Here is a 19,068-nt window from a genome sequence, read left to right as displayed (position 1 = left end):
ATAGAAAAGAAATATGGGCTCAAAGGCGAAAATACAAAATTAGAAAGTCCATTGTCAGAATTTGTAACTCTTGTGTTGTCCTCTGTCTATATATATGCTTTCCAATTGAAGGTTCATGAGATGCACCTTTGAGCTATTTCAGAGAACTGGTTTGTCACTGGTTGATCTACATTCTCTTCATTAGCGAAAGTCAAGATTCACTTGCACAATTCATGGCGAATTTACAAAAAGTCTATTAGAAATGTGTAGAAAATATGCTTGACAATTTATGACAACTAGATCAACCATTTGAGAAAAACTGTATAATAGTAAGTACATGTAATGTGTAACAAGGACACCTTAAAATAAAGTGTTACCAAAATTGAAAAGTTACAGTCATTAAAGATACATAATATAAATATAATAATAAATATAAATAATAGTAACAATAGAATTTAAAATAGGCCTATTTAAGGCTACAATGAAGGGTCAAAGGTGAAAGGTCTTGACTGGTTCAAATTTAACATGCAGCTCACAGAAAAAAAATAATTATTGTCATAAAACTAAAATTGACTTTCATTTTGTTTGTTTACATACAATATCCAAATACTTGACAATAACAACGGGTAAAAATTGACGGGAACACAATAGAAGGGTTAAAAGTTGAGGTGAAAAGGCGACTGTGACCCAGTGTCTGGCCCGCCGGTTAAGCACGGTATGCGCGCAGCGTTGCTTCACTTTGTCGCTGTCACGGTAACACCTGCCAGCTTCCTTTTTCATCGCCGCCACCCAACCCTAATCGGTAATAACGCTTGTAACAGATCCTCTGACGCGCCTGCCCTCTCAGAACGCTTGAGAGAGCGGAGCGTTAAAGCGCGCAGAGTTATCTATCACTGCCTTCCGGACAGTCCTGAGAGTCTTCACGGGCTGCACCTCATAGCCTGATAAACCCTACAAGGACGCGCCTTTCTGTTTATTGGAGGTATTTTAAGGAGCAAACGAATGATGTATCTTTTTAAAAATATATATTTTGCTTTCGTTTTTTAAATGAAACGAAGACGAGCCTGGATTTCCATCTGCGTTCTTTTACGGGAAGTACTCATTTGACAGGGAAAAAAATCGGATTAACTGGAAAACTTCAGCTGGATTTCTGTGGATGGCATTTTGACACTTTAGGCTAATAAAAAAAGCTGGAGTGACCTGTTCTTTCACCAAACTACTAAAAGTGCATCACAGAAGATGAGGAACTAGGAATTAGGACTCGCCACAAATTGATGTAGCCTCTTCCTGGGATGCACTTCCACCTGTGTTGAGAGGCTGTTAAACCATAGGTAACGGATTGATCTTGAGATCATTTTAAAAAGTTTGAAATTAAATGATTGTTGATATATATTTTAAGTGGTTTTCAGAAATGATAATCATCTTGTGTAGGGTTCATTTTAAATCACAGCACACTCAAGGGCAAACCTTTTGTTTTCTCCAGGGAACAAATGTAATTTAGAACATGTCAAACACATGCCACTCAATTATTTTCTCTATCCGACAACTGTGATGGAGAACGGCCTCTCAGGGAAAAGTTTTTTGATGGCCCAATTACGGGATCCACATGAGACGTGAGATGGCCTTAATTCAAGATACAAAGAGCGGATTCAGATATTAATATTTTCTGCTTTTGTTACACTCCATGTAGATTATTTATAGACCAGTTCTTATATTATTGTGTGTCCTCCTGTATGTCTGTGCCAGTGTCAGATCCCAAGTGTTAGACAGTGTTTTTCCTCTGTGACCTGTGTTTAGGCCACAAGTGTGAAAGTTAACTATAAAAATTATTCACCTTCCTTTAAATATTTTATTGTGAATTGTCTGATAACAATTGAGATCAACAGGAACAAAAATGTGTACAATAAGGAGAGCATGGTGGTGGAAATCATTATCTTCAATTTTATGCTTTTTTTTTTTTCCAGACAATGCAACGCATGATTTTTACATGAAGCTTCTGATGTAAAGAGCAGCAGATGACCAGTAAGGAAGCTGAACAAGAAATCTGCAGTCATCGGTTCTGTCAACTATCTGCTAAAACTACCTACAGCCCTGTTCCAAGTTGAACTAACCCTTTCCACTCAGTTGTGATCTAACGTACTCCTAAAGAAAGCTTGATTTCACAGTGGAAGCAGGTTGTCTCTGACATAAAGAGATGAAACGAGAACGTTTTAAGCCCCCAGAACCAGATGACCCTCTGTGCTGCTGTGGAGACATCGACCAGCAAAGAGGGTACTGCTGCTGTGACTGTGAAGAACTTGATGACGCCTGTGAAAGGTCAGAGATCTGGCAGTTAAGATCATTAATCATGTACACGTATTTTAATATATTTAAATGCATTACACGTTTCAATGGAAATGACTAATGGTTATTATAAGCAGTACACATATAAAGATGAACTGGGTTAAAGCACTATAGTTTATCTAACTGAATTTAATATGCATTTAAACTATTAATACATTTTCATTTAATTGAAATTAACATGTAATTAAGTATCTAAAAACATTTTATTCAGTCTGCGGTTAGCTATATTCATTTATATATATATTATGTCTGTAATAAGTGCTTTTTTTTAAACTATGCAACTTTTATCAATACAAAAAGTCAGTGATAACATAAAGGAGTATAAATGATGACAAACTTTTATGTTTTACTTTACAGTCGTTTTGCTCTTTTCAGTGAAATATTCTGTATTTCCTCTGTCACCGCTTCTCATTAGGTTACTCAGAGGAGAGCCGGACAAGCCAGACACCTTCTCTCGTTTCATCTCTCGTATGGCTGATCGTTTGGGTTTGCCGTGTTGTGCCATAGGACCCCTTCGATTGGAAATATCTGTCTTGCCTCCGATGGTATTAATTCCTGGCCTGTTGCGAGTGGCAGCAATTAACTGTGTGTTGGGAGTTGTAGTCCTAACTGCCCTACCAGGACTGGTGCTTTGGTATTACTATGTGACTCACAGAAGGAAAAGACGCACATTGTTTTTCCTTAGCTTGGCACTTTTCTCCCTTGCCTACATGTACTACCTTTTCCTTACTGAGATCGTTCCCAGAGGAGACGTCAGTAATCTGCAGCTGGTTACTGCGACGACAGGCATGATGTTGACGCTTATCTCCCTTGTGCGCACCAAACAAGGACCAGGCTTTGTCAAATCCCAATCATTAGCTCAGGGAGTTAACAGTATCTCTACAACCAATCAGAGCACAAACATACCTGGAGACTCTGCCCCCTGCAATGGAATCAGCCAGTCAAATGGGGAAAAGGAAGGAAAGAAGAAGTTATGTCCTGTTTGCCGATTGGTGCGCCCACCAAGGGCAGGGCACTGCAGGATCTGTGGAGCTTGTGTCCTTCGAATGGACCACCATTGTGTTTGGTGGGTGTCTCATTCATTCTTCTTTAAAAATTGAGCACGAGCACTTTATTCCTAGTGTGAAGTGAATTGAACATTGTTTAAAAAAAAAAGAAAAGAAAAAAGTCTTATGCTTACAAAGCCTGCATTTATTCAAAAATACAGTAAAAACAGCAATATTGTGAGAGATTATTACAATTAATATAACTGTTTTCTTTTTTAAATATATTTTCAATTTTATTTTATTCCTGTGATTGGCAAAGCTGAATTTTCAGCAGCATTACTCCAGTCTTCAGTGTCACATGATCCTTCAGAAATCATTCTAATATACTGATTTGGTGCTCAAGAAAAATGTCTTATTATTTTTAATATTTTTATTGAACTACATGTCTTGATTAATTGAAAGTTCAAAAGAACAGCATTTATTAGAAATAGAAAATGTTAGTAATATTATACTTGTCTTTACTTGTCACTTGTGATCAATTTAAAAGAAATTAATCATTTTGCTTTCATAAATCTTACCAACCCCAAATTTTTAAATGGTAGTGTATATGCGGATATGTATATGCTAAATAATAACTCCCTTTAAGGATGTAACGTTATTCCATTTATAAGTTTCATATAGCAAATATGCATTGTATAATTTAAGTTTTAATTTAAAGTGTTTATTCTTATATTTTATTATTTTTTATTATAATTAATGTTTTACAAATTGTATGTACAAATATAGAATTTTATAATATAATATTTAATTATTCAATACTTATTTTAAAACATTTATATAAAATAAACATTAAAAATCTAAATTTAAAAAAAAAATCTGGTATATGAACAATAAAAGGAGAGAGAGTCATCTCGGCTTCACAGACTTACCATTGCATTGTAATTTTAGATGTTCATTGATAACATCACTTTATACTTGTGTTTGTTTGCTGGGTAATCAGTCAACTGAAAATATTTTCTGTTATTTAAAATATAAATTTTTGTGTTGTTATTTGTGCTTTTCCTTATAAGATGCAAATCCCTACTACAGAAATAGTTAAACAATTCCAAAATGAATCGTTTAACGTAGTGCTTATGCCAATCATTTGATTCATTTTCTGATCTTTTCACACTTGTATGCATGTATTCCCTACCCCATCAGACACACACATATGTTCAAGCTGATTCCCAAAAGACGTCACTGGAGCAGGCAGGCTGGTGGTGAGACATGTGCAAAGGCCACAGGACCGCAGCTTTCAGCACAGTAAAGGGAGCTCTCACCAGGCCAATCTGTCTCCACGCTGCCTCAACACACACACACAGCCACAAATGAAAATATGAACATGCCATGAGCCACATAATTCTCAATAAAGCCACACCGAAAAGAGATAAAGTAGTGTAACTGTTCTTTGAATGAGAATGTTTGTATGTGGGTTTATATGGCTGCTTACTTTTTGTGTCTTTGTATGTATGTGACTTTCCATGACAGGATAAACAGCTGTGTAGGTCAAGCCAATCACAGGCAGTTCATCTTGACGCTCCTTCTCTTCCTGCTGACATCGTTCTACGGGATCAGTTTGGTGTTAAAGAGTATATGTCCAAGACAGAGTCTATTCACAGCCATTCTATACTGCCCTGGAGTCTATAATCACTACAGGTACATCATCCATTACTCTTATTTAATGGAAAATATGCACATACACAGTGTGTTTTCAGCCTAATTTGTGTGTGTTTGTGTGTGTAGCACAGCGCTGTGCTTTACATGTGTGTGGTACAGCGTTATCATAACAGGTGGTCTGCTCCACCTGTTCATCCTTCAGATCATCAATGTCAGTTACAACGTAACGGAACGCGAAGCTCAGATCGCTTTGCGCAACAAAACTGGTAGACGGCACTTCTGTGGCCTGGTTGTGGAGACTGGCGTCTATTCACGAGGCTTCCTCCAGAACTGGATTCAGTTCCTCACAATGAACACGGATGAGAACGGTTCCCCTTTCACCTTCACAGACATGGTATGAGTCAAGGGACTACAGATGGTATTTAAACTATCATGCGATATGTTCAACAACTAAGCATCTGGTTAGGCCTAAAGATTTAGTTGACACATTTACCTTGTTTGCCCCGGTTGTATTGTTAAGGCAATCCGTTTAAACTGATGAACAAACATATTAAATACCTATGTTTTTGGTATTTTTTAAAAGATTTTTATTCCAGTGGTCGTCTCTGTACGGACATATTGAATTGGGTTCAATGTGATATATGACCACAGCAATGTTTTTATGAAATATAACAAAACTCTGCTCATAAAGACTGCAACTTTATGGCATAAATGGATCAGACATAAGTGGGCAACTTTGTAATCTGGGTAGAAATCAAGTGTGTGTATGTTGTTAATGACAAGTATAAGAAATATTATGAAAATTTAATCTGATGATAGGTAGAACCGGGTTAAAATGTGACACCCTGAAATGCTAATAAACCTAAAAATACACTTTACACCAAATTCACAATCCATGTAATTGTAAATATGCTACTACCTTTGTAGTGTGCTCTCTCTCAAGACAAATGATGTTGTACACTTCTGTAACTACAGGTTTCTGTGTTCAGTGTTCACTGAACAGCAGTGTTAAAGGGGTCATGAACTGAGAAATCAAAATGATATATCTTTTAATATACAAGAAGTGATTTTGCTATTAAAACATTTTGTACGTTTCAGAACTCAAAACTTAATTGTTAGTCTCAAAACAGCTTATGTTGAAGCCAACCTTTCAAAACGACAGGTTGTGGAATGTGCCATTTTATGACGTAATAGTGTGGCTAAGCACCGCTTCCGCTGAAGATCATCAACACCTGATTCTACATCACTGCCTGTTTAGCCCCGCCCACTGATTCGCACATGTAGCGTAAATAATGAGAGAGGCAAACGCAGGTCTACGCAGAAATCGAACGATACACTTTATTTGATTAACTTTATTTTTAATGAAGTTCCAGACCGCGTCAGTAAGAACTTGGTCTTTTGTTCACTTCATTTTACCCTGGATTCATTTACAAACGGCACAATTCCATGCAGGATTTTCAGAAATACTGAAACTAAAAAACATGCTGTGCTGACTATATTGGATCCGACAGTAATGTTGCACTACACAAGTGTGAGTAACTGTTTTTATTACGTGGTCACTATTGCTTTGTCTGTTATTACAGATTGTTTGATATTTACTGAGTAATAATGCGTTTTTAACCTAAATCCCAGCCGTGTCCATCTGTGAAGAATGTAGGCTGTCAATCATACACAACTGTTAGCCAATCATAGCAGTGGGCGTTTACTTCCGAGTCTACAATCCACCAGGTCTATTCAAACAGTGATGAGGGTAGTCAAAACAGGACAGAAAACAACCTATTACTTCTAAATTATGATGTTTTTTGATGTAAAAATCTTGATAACATTATAAGTGGACCTTGGAGAACAGTACAAAATACAAAGCAAAGGCAGTTCATGACCACTTTAAGCTATGTCGAGGTGTACTTTACAGTTATGTATTGTCATCTTGAATTAATGAGCATCCATCATTTCATATGTGTAAAAATAAATTTACAAAATAAATTCTGTCATGCACAATAAATAGACTGCCACTCGCTTTAGTAAGAGTCATGAGTTGTGTTGATTACTGTGGAAGGGTCGTGAGTGACCTAGCTATCTTTGAAGCTGAAAAGACAGGAAGTGTTTTTAGAGCAATGCTGGCCCTCTTGCCTCTGTGCAACCACAATGTAGATTCAGAGCAAAACAGAAAAAAATGCTTCCTCCTACAAATATGCAAAATAAAGTGAAAGTGCAAAATATTACAATTTTAAATTAAAAAAGATTGATATAAGCAATGTACAGCTTAATTTTTTATTTAAACAAATTGCAGTGTACAAAGAGTGTCAAAGATTTAAAATCTGACTACTTTAAAAACAACATAGTATTCAATCTAGAATAGAAAGTACAGTCACACCTGCTCTACTATACAGATCTTAGATGTGATAATCCTTTACATGAAGTACATTTATATATATTTTTTATAGATGTGATTTACTGACACCCTGCCCCCCACCTTACGTGTTATAGAGCCATCAAGGTTGTCTTTGTGGTCACTGTCTGTCTCTGCTGAGAATTGTATCAGACGGCATCACACGTCCTGTGTAGCACAAGACACCATGAGGATTGGACAAACTAATTCTTTTCTTTTGCCTGAACAGCACTGGATCCATCTGTTGATATTCTTTATAACCCTTATAACAGGTATGTGTGAGAGAGTGTGTGACTGTCACAAACACACACACACACACACACACAAAGAGAGAGGATTTACTTTTTTTATATTTAGGCTAGTACCGTTCAAAATATTGAGGTCTATATGTTTTTTGTGAGGATTTTGAAAGAAGTCTCTTGTGCTCACCAAGGTTGCATTTTTTTTTTAAATAATAAATAATATTGCAGTAATATTGTAAAATATTATAAAAACTACCTAACTGTTTTCTTTTTAAAAGTAATTTATTCCTATAATGGCAAAGCAGAATTTTCAGCAGCTGTTACTCCAGTCTTCAGTGTCACATGATTCTTCAAAAATCATTCTAATATGCTGATTTGTTGCTCAAGAAATATTTTTTATTATTATCAATGTGAAAACAATTGTGCTGCTTAATATGTTTGTGGAAAGCATGAGGTATTTTTTCAGGATTCTTTGATGCATAGAAAGTTCAAAACAACATTTATGAAATATTTCATAGCAAGGAGAAGTCTCTACTGTCACTTTTGATCAGTTTAATGCATCCTGGCTGAACAAAAGTATTGTTTTCTTAAATAAATTTCATAAATGAAAAATCTTACTGCCCCCAAACTTTTAAATGGTAGTGTATTACAAAAAAAGATGCAAGGAAACTGCATTAGAAAATACAGGTTCAAAAGCAGCTAAAAATAAAGAACATTTACATTTACTGCTTCACTGATTACAAACTAATATACTGATCACATTGAAAAAAAACTTAAATTATGAAAATTGTTGTTTGGACAATTGCATAGTTCTTTATTTGCACTTCTTTCTCTGTTTGTTTTTCATAGGGGCCTTGACAGATGAAGATGTGATAAGAGCTCTGTTGGGTGGGAGTGCGTCTTTTAATTTTAAGGTTACAACAAACATGAAAGTAACCCTGTATGGAAAAAGTGTCCAAATCAGAAGGTTTTTGTGTTCAGCCCCATCCATGGACTTACTATATTTGACAACAACTATGCTGGTCGTCTTTCCGTAAAATCTAACCACAGCATTATACTGGATAAATTACAAGAGAGTGACTTTGTGACTTACTGTTACGAACTCACCACTTTCCCAAATGGGAGTCTTCAAGGACAAAATAAGCTAGAGAAAACGACAGAAAATGGTGAGAATATTTATTTTATAAGACATCTTCCTCAACATAACACCAGGCATAGTGTTGTTATTGCAGATATTTTATATTTATATAGAAATATAAACATTTTATGGCTATTTACCTAGTCACACCCATATCTGACTATCATTAAAAGGCACAATATGTAAGATTTTTTTTATTAAAATATCCAAAAACCACTAGAACAGTGTTATATATTTTGCTGACTTGTGTACTTACATTATCCCAAATGTTTCGAAGAATGTTTAAATCCAGAGAAATAAGCAATTTTAACTATAGTGACACAGACCACCATTGTGTCGCCTGCCAATAATGTCAAACCCCTTGAATACCGGTTTTGTTTTGTAGAAAACATGGAAACACCAAAGAAGCTTTAATATGTTGTGTGTTTTAATAGACCGGTGACGACCGCACATAGTAGCATAATAACAGAACTTTCAAATGTATCTAGTATGTGTCTCTTTGTTTATTTTGAATACGCGCCCTCTAGCGGCGAAAATTACATATTGTGCCTTTAACACTCAGAATCAAGTGTGAGGGTCATGACACAATAGTAATTAGCTCTTTCTTTGTTTAAAAACAAAAACACAATACACATAACATACAAATTAAATGCATCCTAAAGTTTTGACAAACTTCTTCATGCAATACAAAAAAAGAGAAGAAGAACAGAGTTTGATCTGTGAATATATGTTTGAATATTTGTTTTTGCATATACTTATAGTTTGTTTTGACTCTGTTGTAACTGTATAATCTGAATAAATGTAGTGATGTTTGTTTATGCACAGACCTGCATTTTTCGCCAATTAATACGAAACAGAGAAACATTAAAGAAAAAAAAATGAAACATTGTGTTAATCTTCTCGCAGGTGACCTGCCCATCACGATAATCTCTGTGTGTTGCAGCATAGGTTTAATAGTATTATGTGGAATCATCGCAGGAGTGGTTTGCTATAAGGTAATGATCCCAAACTCGTCCACATTCTAAAGAACAAAACAGAATCTGCTGAATTCAACGCAACAACATATGACCGAGTGGTTTAGTGAATGATTACAAAGAAATTCCTTCTGCTCATGTTTAATGAATAAAGACCAATGTGAGTGCCACACACTTCTTAAAAAAAGTTTTGGAATGTCTTCTGTAAATGTGTTTTAATTCATTATAGTACAATAAATCCTAATATAATCATGACAAACTATATATCATTGGAAAGGTCTAAGTCTCCTAAATAGTTTTTTTTTTTACCATTTTATTTTGTTACAAATTATGTAGGAACAGTAATAGATTAATTTATGACAAGAGTGCACCAAGAGTCTATGACAAATCTACATCATAACAGGAGTTCTTACCTTTGTAACAAAAAGTCTTTATTTTGTTGCCTTGTTTTAGTAATCATCACAAGTTATATGCCATTTGAAAGCTTAAAATCTCAAAATGTATCCTGTGAAAACCATTTTGAAATCAGGCATTGCGTTACCATAGAAATGGTATTTCAAAATCATTTTACAAAATGTATTACGGTCTTTTAGAATCTGAGTATCAAGATTCCATATTTGGTGGTTTTTTTGTGATAGACATAATATTGAGAGAGAAATGTATAGATTTGTGACAGAAATGCATAAAAAAAAAATGAAAATGGAGTTTGGGTGGCACCCGGTGGCTGTTTTTGGTATAACGTCTAAACAAAATAGCATATGAACCTCAATTTTTTTTTATATCAACTTCAAATTTGGAACACAACTTATGTAGACATATGGCTTTAATTTTACAGCAATTTTGTATTTTTTACTATTTTTTAAAATATTTATTTTATATAAAATAAAATAAAAATAGTACAATACATTTTCTTTACAGTAAATTTAAACTTCTATAACGTTTTAATACTATCATTTTATTAAATAATTTGACTTCTATAATAATCTGCTAATTGTCTTCTTTAAAAAGAGACCAACCTTAGGTCTGTATTCAAGGCCCGAATCAGTTTTCTAAAGTGTTTTTGAAAAATCACTTACTCTGCCTTTAATTTGACCAATGTCTCTTCTTCTAGAAGAGGAAAAGCAACACTGCGTTGCATCCTGGAGGACCTCCTGGCAGTCAGCCCTCTGTGCGGCTGAAAAATAAGAAGCGACCCAAGCGCATACGCTCACAGAATGAAGAAGAGGTGGAGAATGAAGACTTCAATTACCTGAATATGAATTAACCTAACACACTATGTCTATAATGGATATTACTGGACTTACTGTAGATAATTTTTATAATTGTCTGTTTTAATGACAAAAAAGAAGTCAGAAAAATCCCATGGGGAACAATAATCCCATGTGGACTGGTATATGCACTCATGTGCTTTTCTTTCTAGCTTTTAAATAGATTTTAGTTCATTCTTATTTTTGTATAAACTTCTATTTTGTAATATACTACTTTTTTTTGTGTCTGTGGCAGTAAACATGTTGTCTCTTTGTTTTTCAATGCTAACATCATTATATTCTAACTGAGTTGCAGTTATGATTAAAGTCTCCTTTTTTGCCTGAAGTGTGTCACGGAATGATGACTGTAAATTGCAGAAGTCAAAAGTGCAGGCGTGGTTAACTCTTAACTTTTATAAAGAATATCTCTTTGGATTTGAGACTTTAGTCTTTGCAACTTTACAGATCTTCTTTATGCACCAAGAGCTTGTGACACTCCAAAGAGAAAGGACAAATTGAAATCGCATCATATGACCCCTTTAATTCATCCTACCAACTTGCATTACCCTTGTTGTTCAGATGGTGGCAGTGTAAAAGATTGAATGATTCTACACAAGGCTGCGTTGCATATAAAGTTATCTGGATTTTGGTGAAATATTACCACTTCCAAAAGTATTATTAACAATAATGTCATTAGTAACTTAGCAGAAGTTTCAACTAAATGGCACTAGTTGCATGTGGACTTTTTCAGTTATTCAGTTAACCACAAGAAAAGTCACTTCCTGACTTCTGAGTGATCTTTCAGCTCGTCAGCAGAGGGAGCAGAATGGTCTCTTTTTTGTTGCATTGTTTGAAGTCTGATCATTTGTTTCATCAATCATTTGTTCTGACTCCTCTCAGATTCTGATGACTTCACTGCTGATTGACTGAATTAATCATGACAGTATATTCTCACAAAAGTCATTAACACCTATACTACAGATAAACATGTCACATCTCACTGCTTCCTCTTCAGAAATGCAAACATACAAATAAAAAGCTCTTGCACAAAACCACAGAATAAACTGTATTACATGTGATGCAAAAGAGAAACAGGTAACATCCTGCTGTGTCTTTCAGGGTCTAACCAATGGTTTTGCCATTGTTAAGTTGCACAGGTTAGGCTACATGTAAATTTAGAGTCTCACTCCATCAAACGTCAGACCACAGTTTTGTTTTCTGTTTCCTTTTTCCCTTGCTTATGCTGTATGCAAGAAATATCAGTGGCTGCGTTGTGGTTTTTGGTAACCGTCTAAGGTTTGTGCTGAATAAGTGATTTTCATTATAAACCAAATACTTTATGACATCATTTTATATCAATAAAACATGACGTAAGCCATCATCCTTAGAGACTAGCACATGTATAACAGTAATGCTATATATTTACTAAATAAAAACAATCATGTCCAGTAAATATAATTTATTTATATATAAAATATACCTGTATTTGTAACAGAGAAAGGCAGAAAAGAGAGTTTCAGAAGAACCCCTGCATTAATGGACATTTCTGAAGGAATCAACTGATTTTTATTGCATTAAAGGCCACTTTTAATGTCCAAGAATCCTTCTAGAGTTTTTCATACATTATAGCCTATAATTATAAAATTACTCGATATTATATAAAGGTTATATAATATTCAGTATATGTTGTTATACATATTAAGAGCAACAACAACAAAAAGGTTTAAACTTAAAATACAATTTGCGTGAAAATTATGTCACAACCTGTTCTCTGCAACTAAAAGACCAAGCTTAGCCAATGCTAAGAAGTACTGTCTGCTATATTTAGTATATTGAGTCATACAAAACACAAGTCGCTGATTGTGCTTCAAAACGCTTAGCTAGGGAATTGTTGTTATACATATTAAGAGCAACAACAACAAAAAGGTTTAAACTTAAAATACAATTTGCGTGAAAATTATGTCACAACCTGTTCTCTGCAACTAAAAGACCAAGCTTAGCCAATGCTAAGAAGTACTGTGTCTGCTATATTTAGTATATTGAGTCATACAAAACACAAGTCGCTGATTGTGCTTCAAAACGCTTAGTTAGGGAATTTTCTTTAGGGCCTAAGCGTTTTCACTTTGATTAATTTCTGCCTGAGCATGTTGCATTTGTCAGGCACACGCTTCATGTCATGATCTTGACAAGCACAAATTAAAATTAAAATTAACACAGAACAGAGAAAAGCACCGAATTCTCATGAACACAATGCATCCTTTCCAATAACCTGCATTTAAAACATTTATTTTAACTGATTGATAATTCTCATTTAATCTCAATTATTTTCACACCCCCTAATCAAATGTTTATTTTTATTTTTAATGTTTTTTATTATTTAATTTTTCCCCTCGTATGTCATAAACGATTATTAAAAAAAACAAAAAAAAGGAATATAGGCAAAGAGTTTTCGGATGTAACTTTTAATCTTGTTACAATATATGCAAGTGATGAGTTCTCGGTCTTGTGATGCTGGATCACATAAGTAGATGAGATTTTTGCTTGACTTGATTGGCTGTGAACACTTTACTCATCATCACCCTCAGCCAATGAGAGGCCGCCTTTTTGATCAGGCACGCTTTAAATCCCGCTCAGTTGTAAGCAATGCCAGTCAATCATTTCGTTTGCTGGTTAAAGCTGAGTTTATTATTTACACTTTGGCTTTATTGTTTTTTTTTTTCCTTGTGTATACGGTGCTCGAATTATATTTACGTGGGTTTCAGCTTCGCCTGTAGTGGATCAAATGTCTTTTAAAATTACTTGTTTAAACTTAACTTAAAAAGAAACTGCTTGAATGTTTTTTAGGCTTGTAAAACTTGCTAATGTTGAACGTCCTATTATTTGGCTTTGTACCTATTCAGGGTCTTTTTAGCACAACTTGCACACTGGGGATTTTCTCTGTGTAACTGGTTAAACGTTTACTGCTGTAGTCTCTGTGTAACTCCTGTTACATTCCTTCAAATTGTATCTTGTTTTGCTCTGTCACAGTCTTCCAGGCAGGATGATGTTGTTTGCCTCGCTCCTCACGCTATGCTTGAGTGCAGTGTTTGCTGCTCCAAGCTTAAACCTGCAGTTAGACGATCACTGGCAGCTCTGGAAGAGCTGGCATGGAAAAAACTATCATGAGGTGGGTAGTATAGAGTCTGTAGCCAAACATAAATCAATTTTCAACACAACCGAAAAGCAGCATCTTTACAGAACTTCTTTTTCAATGGCTACAATGTCTGCTTTCATCCTCAGAAAGAAGAGGGCTGGAGGAGAATGGTGTGGGATAAGAACTTGAGGAAAATTGAGCTGCACAACCTTGAGCACTCTGTGGGCAAACACACCTTCCAACTGGGCATGAACCAATTTGGTGATATGGTAAACAGTTCAATATGACTTCTGATTTTGTTTTTGTCTACAACATCTAAACTGATGGATCTGCTGTAAACTGGCACTTTCATACTTATGATTGACACTGATTTTTTTTTTTATAGGACTCTTTTAATAAACCCTTTTGTTTGCATTTTTGCTCTGTCACAGTCTTCCAGGCAGGATGATGTTGTTTGCCTCGCTCCTCACGCTATGCTTGAGTGCAGTGTTTGCTGCTCCAAGCTTAAACCTGCAGTTAGACGATCACTGGCAGCTCTGGAAGAGCTGGCATGGAAAAAACTATCATGAGGTGGGTAGTATAGAGTCTGTAGCCAAACATAAATCAATTTTCAACACAACCGAAAAGCAGCATCTTTACAGAACTTCTTTTTCAATGGCTACAATGTCTGCTTTCATCCTCAGAAAGAAGAGGGCTGGAGGAGAATGGTGTGGGATAAGAACTTGAGGAAAATTGAGCTGCACAACCTTGAGCACTCTGTGGGCAAACACACCTTCCAACTGGGCATGAACCAATTTGGTGATATGGTAAACAGTTCAATATGACTTCTGATTTTGTTTTTGTCTACAACATCTAAACTGATGGATCTGCTGTAAACTGGCACTTTCATACTTATGATTGACATTATGATTTTTTTTTTATAGGACTCTTTTAATAAACCCTTTTGTTTGCATTTTCACTTTTAGACAAATGAGGAGTTCAGACAGGTGATGAATGGTTACAATCATGACCCCAGCCGGAAATCAAAAGGCTCATTGTTCATGGAACCCAGCTTTTTTGAAGCCCCTCAACAGGTTGACTGGAGAGAGAAGGGTTATGTTACTCCTATCAAAGACCAAGTAAGCAGTTTATCAAACTAGTTCCTGGAGCTTATGTTTATTCTGTATCTGGTAATATTTCAAAAACTGCATGTTGCTTGACTGTTTGGTAACAAAGTCCTGTTTTGTGGTCCTAGAAACGTTGTGGATCTTGCTGGGCTTTCAGCTCAACAGGTGCCTTGGAGGGTCAGCTGTTCCGCAAAACTGGAAAGCTGGTTTCTCTGAGTGAGCAAAACTTGATGGACTGTTCCAGGCCGGAGGGCAATCAAGGCTGTAATGGAGGCTTCATGGACCAGGCTTTCCAGTATGTTCAGGACAACAATGGGCTGGATTCAGAAGAGTCGTATCCCTACCTTGGAACGGTAAGAATCAGTGGTTTGCTCTTTCTGACTTGTAATGGTAGTTAATATATTGTGGGTGTCAACCTTAAAGGTTTTGCTCCCATTTCAAACATGTATCATTGTATATTCAGTAACCTCACATGTAAATCTTTTTTTTAAATTTGTTTTTTATTACAAATACAGGATGATCAGCAGTGCCGCTATGACCCCCGTTATAATGCTGTTAATGACACTGGTTTTGTGGACATTCCCAGTGGTAAAGAACATGCTCTAATGAGGGCTGTTGCTGCTGTGGGTCCTGTAGCTGTTGCCATTGATGCTGGCCATGAATCCTTCCAGTTCTATCAGTCTGGTGAGTGATTATCTCTGAGCTGTGTAAACAGTCTAATTCGGATTCATTTTTGTTTATTATGCAAAAACTTGTATGAGCTATTACAAAACTACATGGCTTGCCTTTAAACCTGAGTCAGACTGAACATCTCTTACTCATTTCTAACTTTCTACTGTAGGCATCTATTATGAGAGGGAGTGCAGTGGTGTAGAACTTGACCATGCAGTCCTGGTGGTTGGTTATGGTTATGAGGGTGCTGATGTTGCTGGGAAGAGATACTGGATTGTGAAGAACAGGTATGACTTGCCTCTGGAGTCCTTTTAATGATGCACTCAGTTCTGATTTTTTCAATAACCTTTAACACAACCTCATTTGCATGGTTTTTAAACTTGTTCTGTATCTTTTAGCTGGACTGAGAAATGGGGTGACAAAGGCTACATCTACATGGCTAAAGACCGACAGAACCATTGTGGCATTGCGACATCTGCCGGCTATCCCCTAGTGTAAGGCCACTGGACTGCATTCTGGAAATGCCAGTAGTTCACCTACTTTTGTTTCTTTTAATATTTCATGCTGTTTTAATTCTTTTTGGTTTTTATTAAATATTGTAATGTATTTGTGTTCTTTCTGAACGCTTGTTACTTTTTTGTTTTATTTTAAAGTAATTTTAGTCTGGAGCACTGCCAGTATATTGTAGAAAGTTTCTTCTATTGAAGTTAAGCTATCTTGGAATGCACTAAGCTATCAGAAGTTTACTTTTTACTTTTTTTTTTTTCTCTTTTGATCCAGTTAACCATTTGTTTGTGATGCAAGTCACTGTATTTTAAGCTTAATCTTTTAAACAATGTTACAGATATGAACATGGCTCATGTCAAATGTTACATGTATTTGTACAAATTGTGCTCTTTCTACTTGACCTGTAAATGGATAAATATTAAATCTACTGGTATAGAAAGCTATGAGAGTCTGTATGTTTATGTACACGTGGGATCTCATGCAAGCATGGTTTGCAAGAAGACCCAAATGTGGTAAAAACCAAAGGGCGACGCAATAGTTTTGTTCTGAGGAGCATTGTTAAAGTTTAGACTCTTAAGCCATGGCCTCATTCTACTGAATTGTGCTGTGTAACCCATAAGCGTTTTTAAATTAAGAATGTTAGGAAGTAGACTGTCAAATCAAATGTTTGACCATGACAACACTACCAAAGTTTTTTTTCTCTCTCCAGAATACTGTACCACATCAGTAAATAAAATAGTCTGTAATGGACCTACAACTTGTTACTAAAAATTATGTTGGTGCAAATCCTTAGTACTGGTTTGCTGTTCTTGTAGATTAAACCATGCTTCCCATGCAAAGACACACTTAAATTGTCCTGAGCTAAAGGAGTTTGGGTTGTCTCTGACTGTTTTTTTTTTTGAACATCAAACATGGTTTAAGAATTTCACAAGCATTATAATGTTAATTATAGTTAATGGCCACATGAAAAGTACTATTACTGAACTTTATACATCTAACCTACTTGCTTGTATTGCACTTGCTTGCTCAAGGTCATTGTTCGACCGAATAAAATATATGTATTTTTGTGTACCATAGCTATTCTTTTACCTTTTTATTTTACAAAATTCACACGTGAAGACTAATTTATACCTATACTCCTAATTTTTTTAATTCTCATTTAGTCCTTAAATTCATGAAAGTAAATTTCATTATTAATTCTTGTGTAAACATGCACTAGATGGACTTCTTTTAAAGTTGTGCCGCGTTGTTGCTTTTCCAAAATTTCCGCATGCCATGAGCGCAGTGTTAGGACGCCATTTCTTCTTCCTTGGTGTTTAATGGCAGTTGGCATCCAAAAAAGTTGAATTGCTGCCACAGGACACCATTTCAAGTAAAAAGAGAAACTTCTAGGCCTGCAAAGTGTGCGCGCTCGTTGAGGTGATCACGCGCTGAGTGTTGGGCGCTCGTGGCGGGAGCTAGAGATTAGATCGTTATATCGATACTTCGGATCGATACGCCCATCCCTACTAGAGATGGTAAACAACGCCATATGACGATTTTTCTGAGAAGTCTGTGAAGAGCGTGGTTATTGAAATCATTCAGCGCTTGTCAACTTTCACTTGATGCTTTAAAAGTAACTGTAGTTGTCAAAGACACAATATGTGACTGCTGCATTAAAACAAAAAAGGACAGCGTCTTCGCCAGAAAGTACTGAGGCCAGGTTAGTAATTTTGTTGTCAGTGAAATAGTACAAACCGTTTTGCCACGGAAAAGGTTTACATTTTCCAATTCTGTTAATGATTATAAAATAAATTTGTTCATTTAAAAAATAAAATAAAATATTAATAAATATTAATAATAAAATATACTATATATAGTATAATATACTATATATAATGTAAGACTCAGGTGCTGAGGGTTAGTATTTATTATATGTAAGAAATATGTATGTTTTTCCAATGTCCCCACCCCCCTTTCAGACACTCATGATATACAGGCCCAAGCTGTCTTGACAGTTTCAAGCTGGGATATAAACGTGCATGTTATTTCAAGATCGGATGAAACAAGTAAAGCAAGGTACTGTACAGTGTATGCACAACACAAAATCCACCAGTGCGTGTTGGTAATGTGCCTAGACATTGACACAACGCCACTTAGCTTGGCTTTGAAGTTTGAGCTGTAAATATGAGAGGTCAGTACATGCTGTGTGTGCTTGTTAGAGAGTCATTCTGAGTCATGTGCTTGGCTTTGCCATTCCACTGCTGTTCTAAGCAGCTTCTAGTTATATCAGCCAGCTTCATGGTTATTAAATGTTATTCAAGTCATTTCTTACAGCATTTGCTTTGCAGTCATTCTTGAGAAGTGGGACAAAACAGGGTGCAAAATTGAAAAAATAAGACCTTGTACTGAGACAAATGAAACTACATTTATGTATCTTATATGTACTAAGCTACTGAGCTATGCTTTGATACAACCTCCCAACTTTTCTCTTTTTTTAACAAAATGTGCTTTTTTACCTTGGACTGTGTAATATAATTTCAACTTTATCTTTAACAGCACTCAAGATGTTTTTAACATTTCAAAACACATTCTCGTGTTAGCAGACAGATTACACTTTCACATGTGACCAACAATTCCACAACAAATATAAAATATCATAATGAAATATTATCAAAATATTCAACTGACGGAGGTGACGAAAACCTGAATTTGTA

General features: G+C 35.6%; 2 protein-coding genes and 2 long non-coding RNA genes across 7 annotated transcripts in view; all 4 read left to right on the top strand.

Moving 5' to 3' along the window:
• Positions 1-794: 794 nt before the first annotated feature.
• Positions 795-5,613, top strand: zdhhc23a (zDHHC palmitoyltransferase 23a). Its single transcript, XM_016558167.1, has 5 exons — positions 795-1,310; positions 1,944-2,295; positions 2,738-3,388; positions 4,836-5,003; positions 5,091-5,613. The coding sequence occupies exons 2-5, from the start codon at positions 2,174-2,176 to the stop codon at positions 5,362-5,364; spliced, it is 1,215 nt and encodes a 404-aa protein (XP_016413653.1). The 5' UTR covers positions 795-1,310; positions 1,944-2,173; the 3' UTR covers positions 5,365-5,613.
• A 1,954-nt stretch (positions 5,614-7,567) lies between these two features.
• Positions 7,568-10,904, top strand: LOC107744448 (uncharacterized). Its single transcript, XR_001640478.1, has 4 exons — positions 7,568-7,625; positions 8,445-8,761; positions 9,640-9,728; positions 10,819-10,904. It is a non-coding gene; the product is annotated as an uncharacterized LOC107744448 (long non-coding RNA).
• Positions 10,905-13,578: 2,674 nt separating this feature from the next.
• LOC107744447 (cathepsin L1-like) lies at positions 13,579-16,465 on the top strand. 4 transcript variants are annotated; one of them, XM_016558103.1, is made up of 8 exons: positions 13,579-13,629; positions 13,982-14,120; positions 14,234-14,356; positions 15,053-15,205; positions 15,322-15,546; positions 15,709-15,877; positions 16,035-16,152; positions 16,264-16,465. In XM_016558103.1, the coding sequence occupies exons 1-8, from the start codon at positions 13,598-13,600 to the stop codon at positions 16,361-16,363; spliced, it is 1,059 nt and encodes a 352-aa protein (XP_016413589.1). In that variant the 5' UTR covers positions 13,579-13,597; the 3' UTR covers positions 16,364-16,465. The 4 variants fall into 4 exon arrangements, with proteins under 4 accessions (XP_016413589.1, XP_016413592.1, XP_016413591.1 ...); XM_016558106.1 differs by having other exon boundaries at positions 13,610-13,623; XM_016558105.1 differs by having other exon boundaries at positions 13,624-13,705.
• A 1,465-nt stretch (positions 16,466-17,930) lies between these two features.
• LOC107744446 (uncharacterized) overlaps positions 17,931-19,068 on the top strand; it is a 65,977-nt gene continuing 64,839 nt past the window's right edge. The window contains exons 1-2 of the long non-coding RNA XR_001640477.1: positions 17,931-18,074; positions 18,334-18,430. This is a non-coding gene — a long non-coding RNA (uncharacterized LOC107744446). The remainder of the gene's footprint in view (positions 18,075-18,333; positions 18,431-19,068) is intronic.

The sequence above is a fragment of the Sinocyclocheilus rhinocerous genome, unplaced genomic scaffold, assembly GCF_001515625.1.
Source record: "Sinocyclocheilus rhinocerous isolate Xijiao unplaced genomic scaffold, SAMN03320098_v1.1 scaffold196, whole genome shotgun sequence".
Classification (NCBI taxonomy): domain Eukaryota; kingdom Metazoa; phylum Chordata; class Actinopteri; order Cypriniformes; family Cyprinidae; genus Sinocyclocheilus; species Sinocyclocheilus rhinocerous.
Note: the sequence above shows the minus strand (reverse complement) of the source record. Positions and strands in the feature narration are given on the sequence as shown.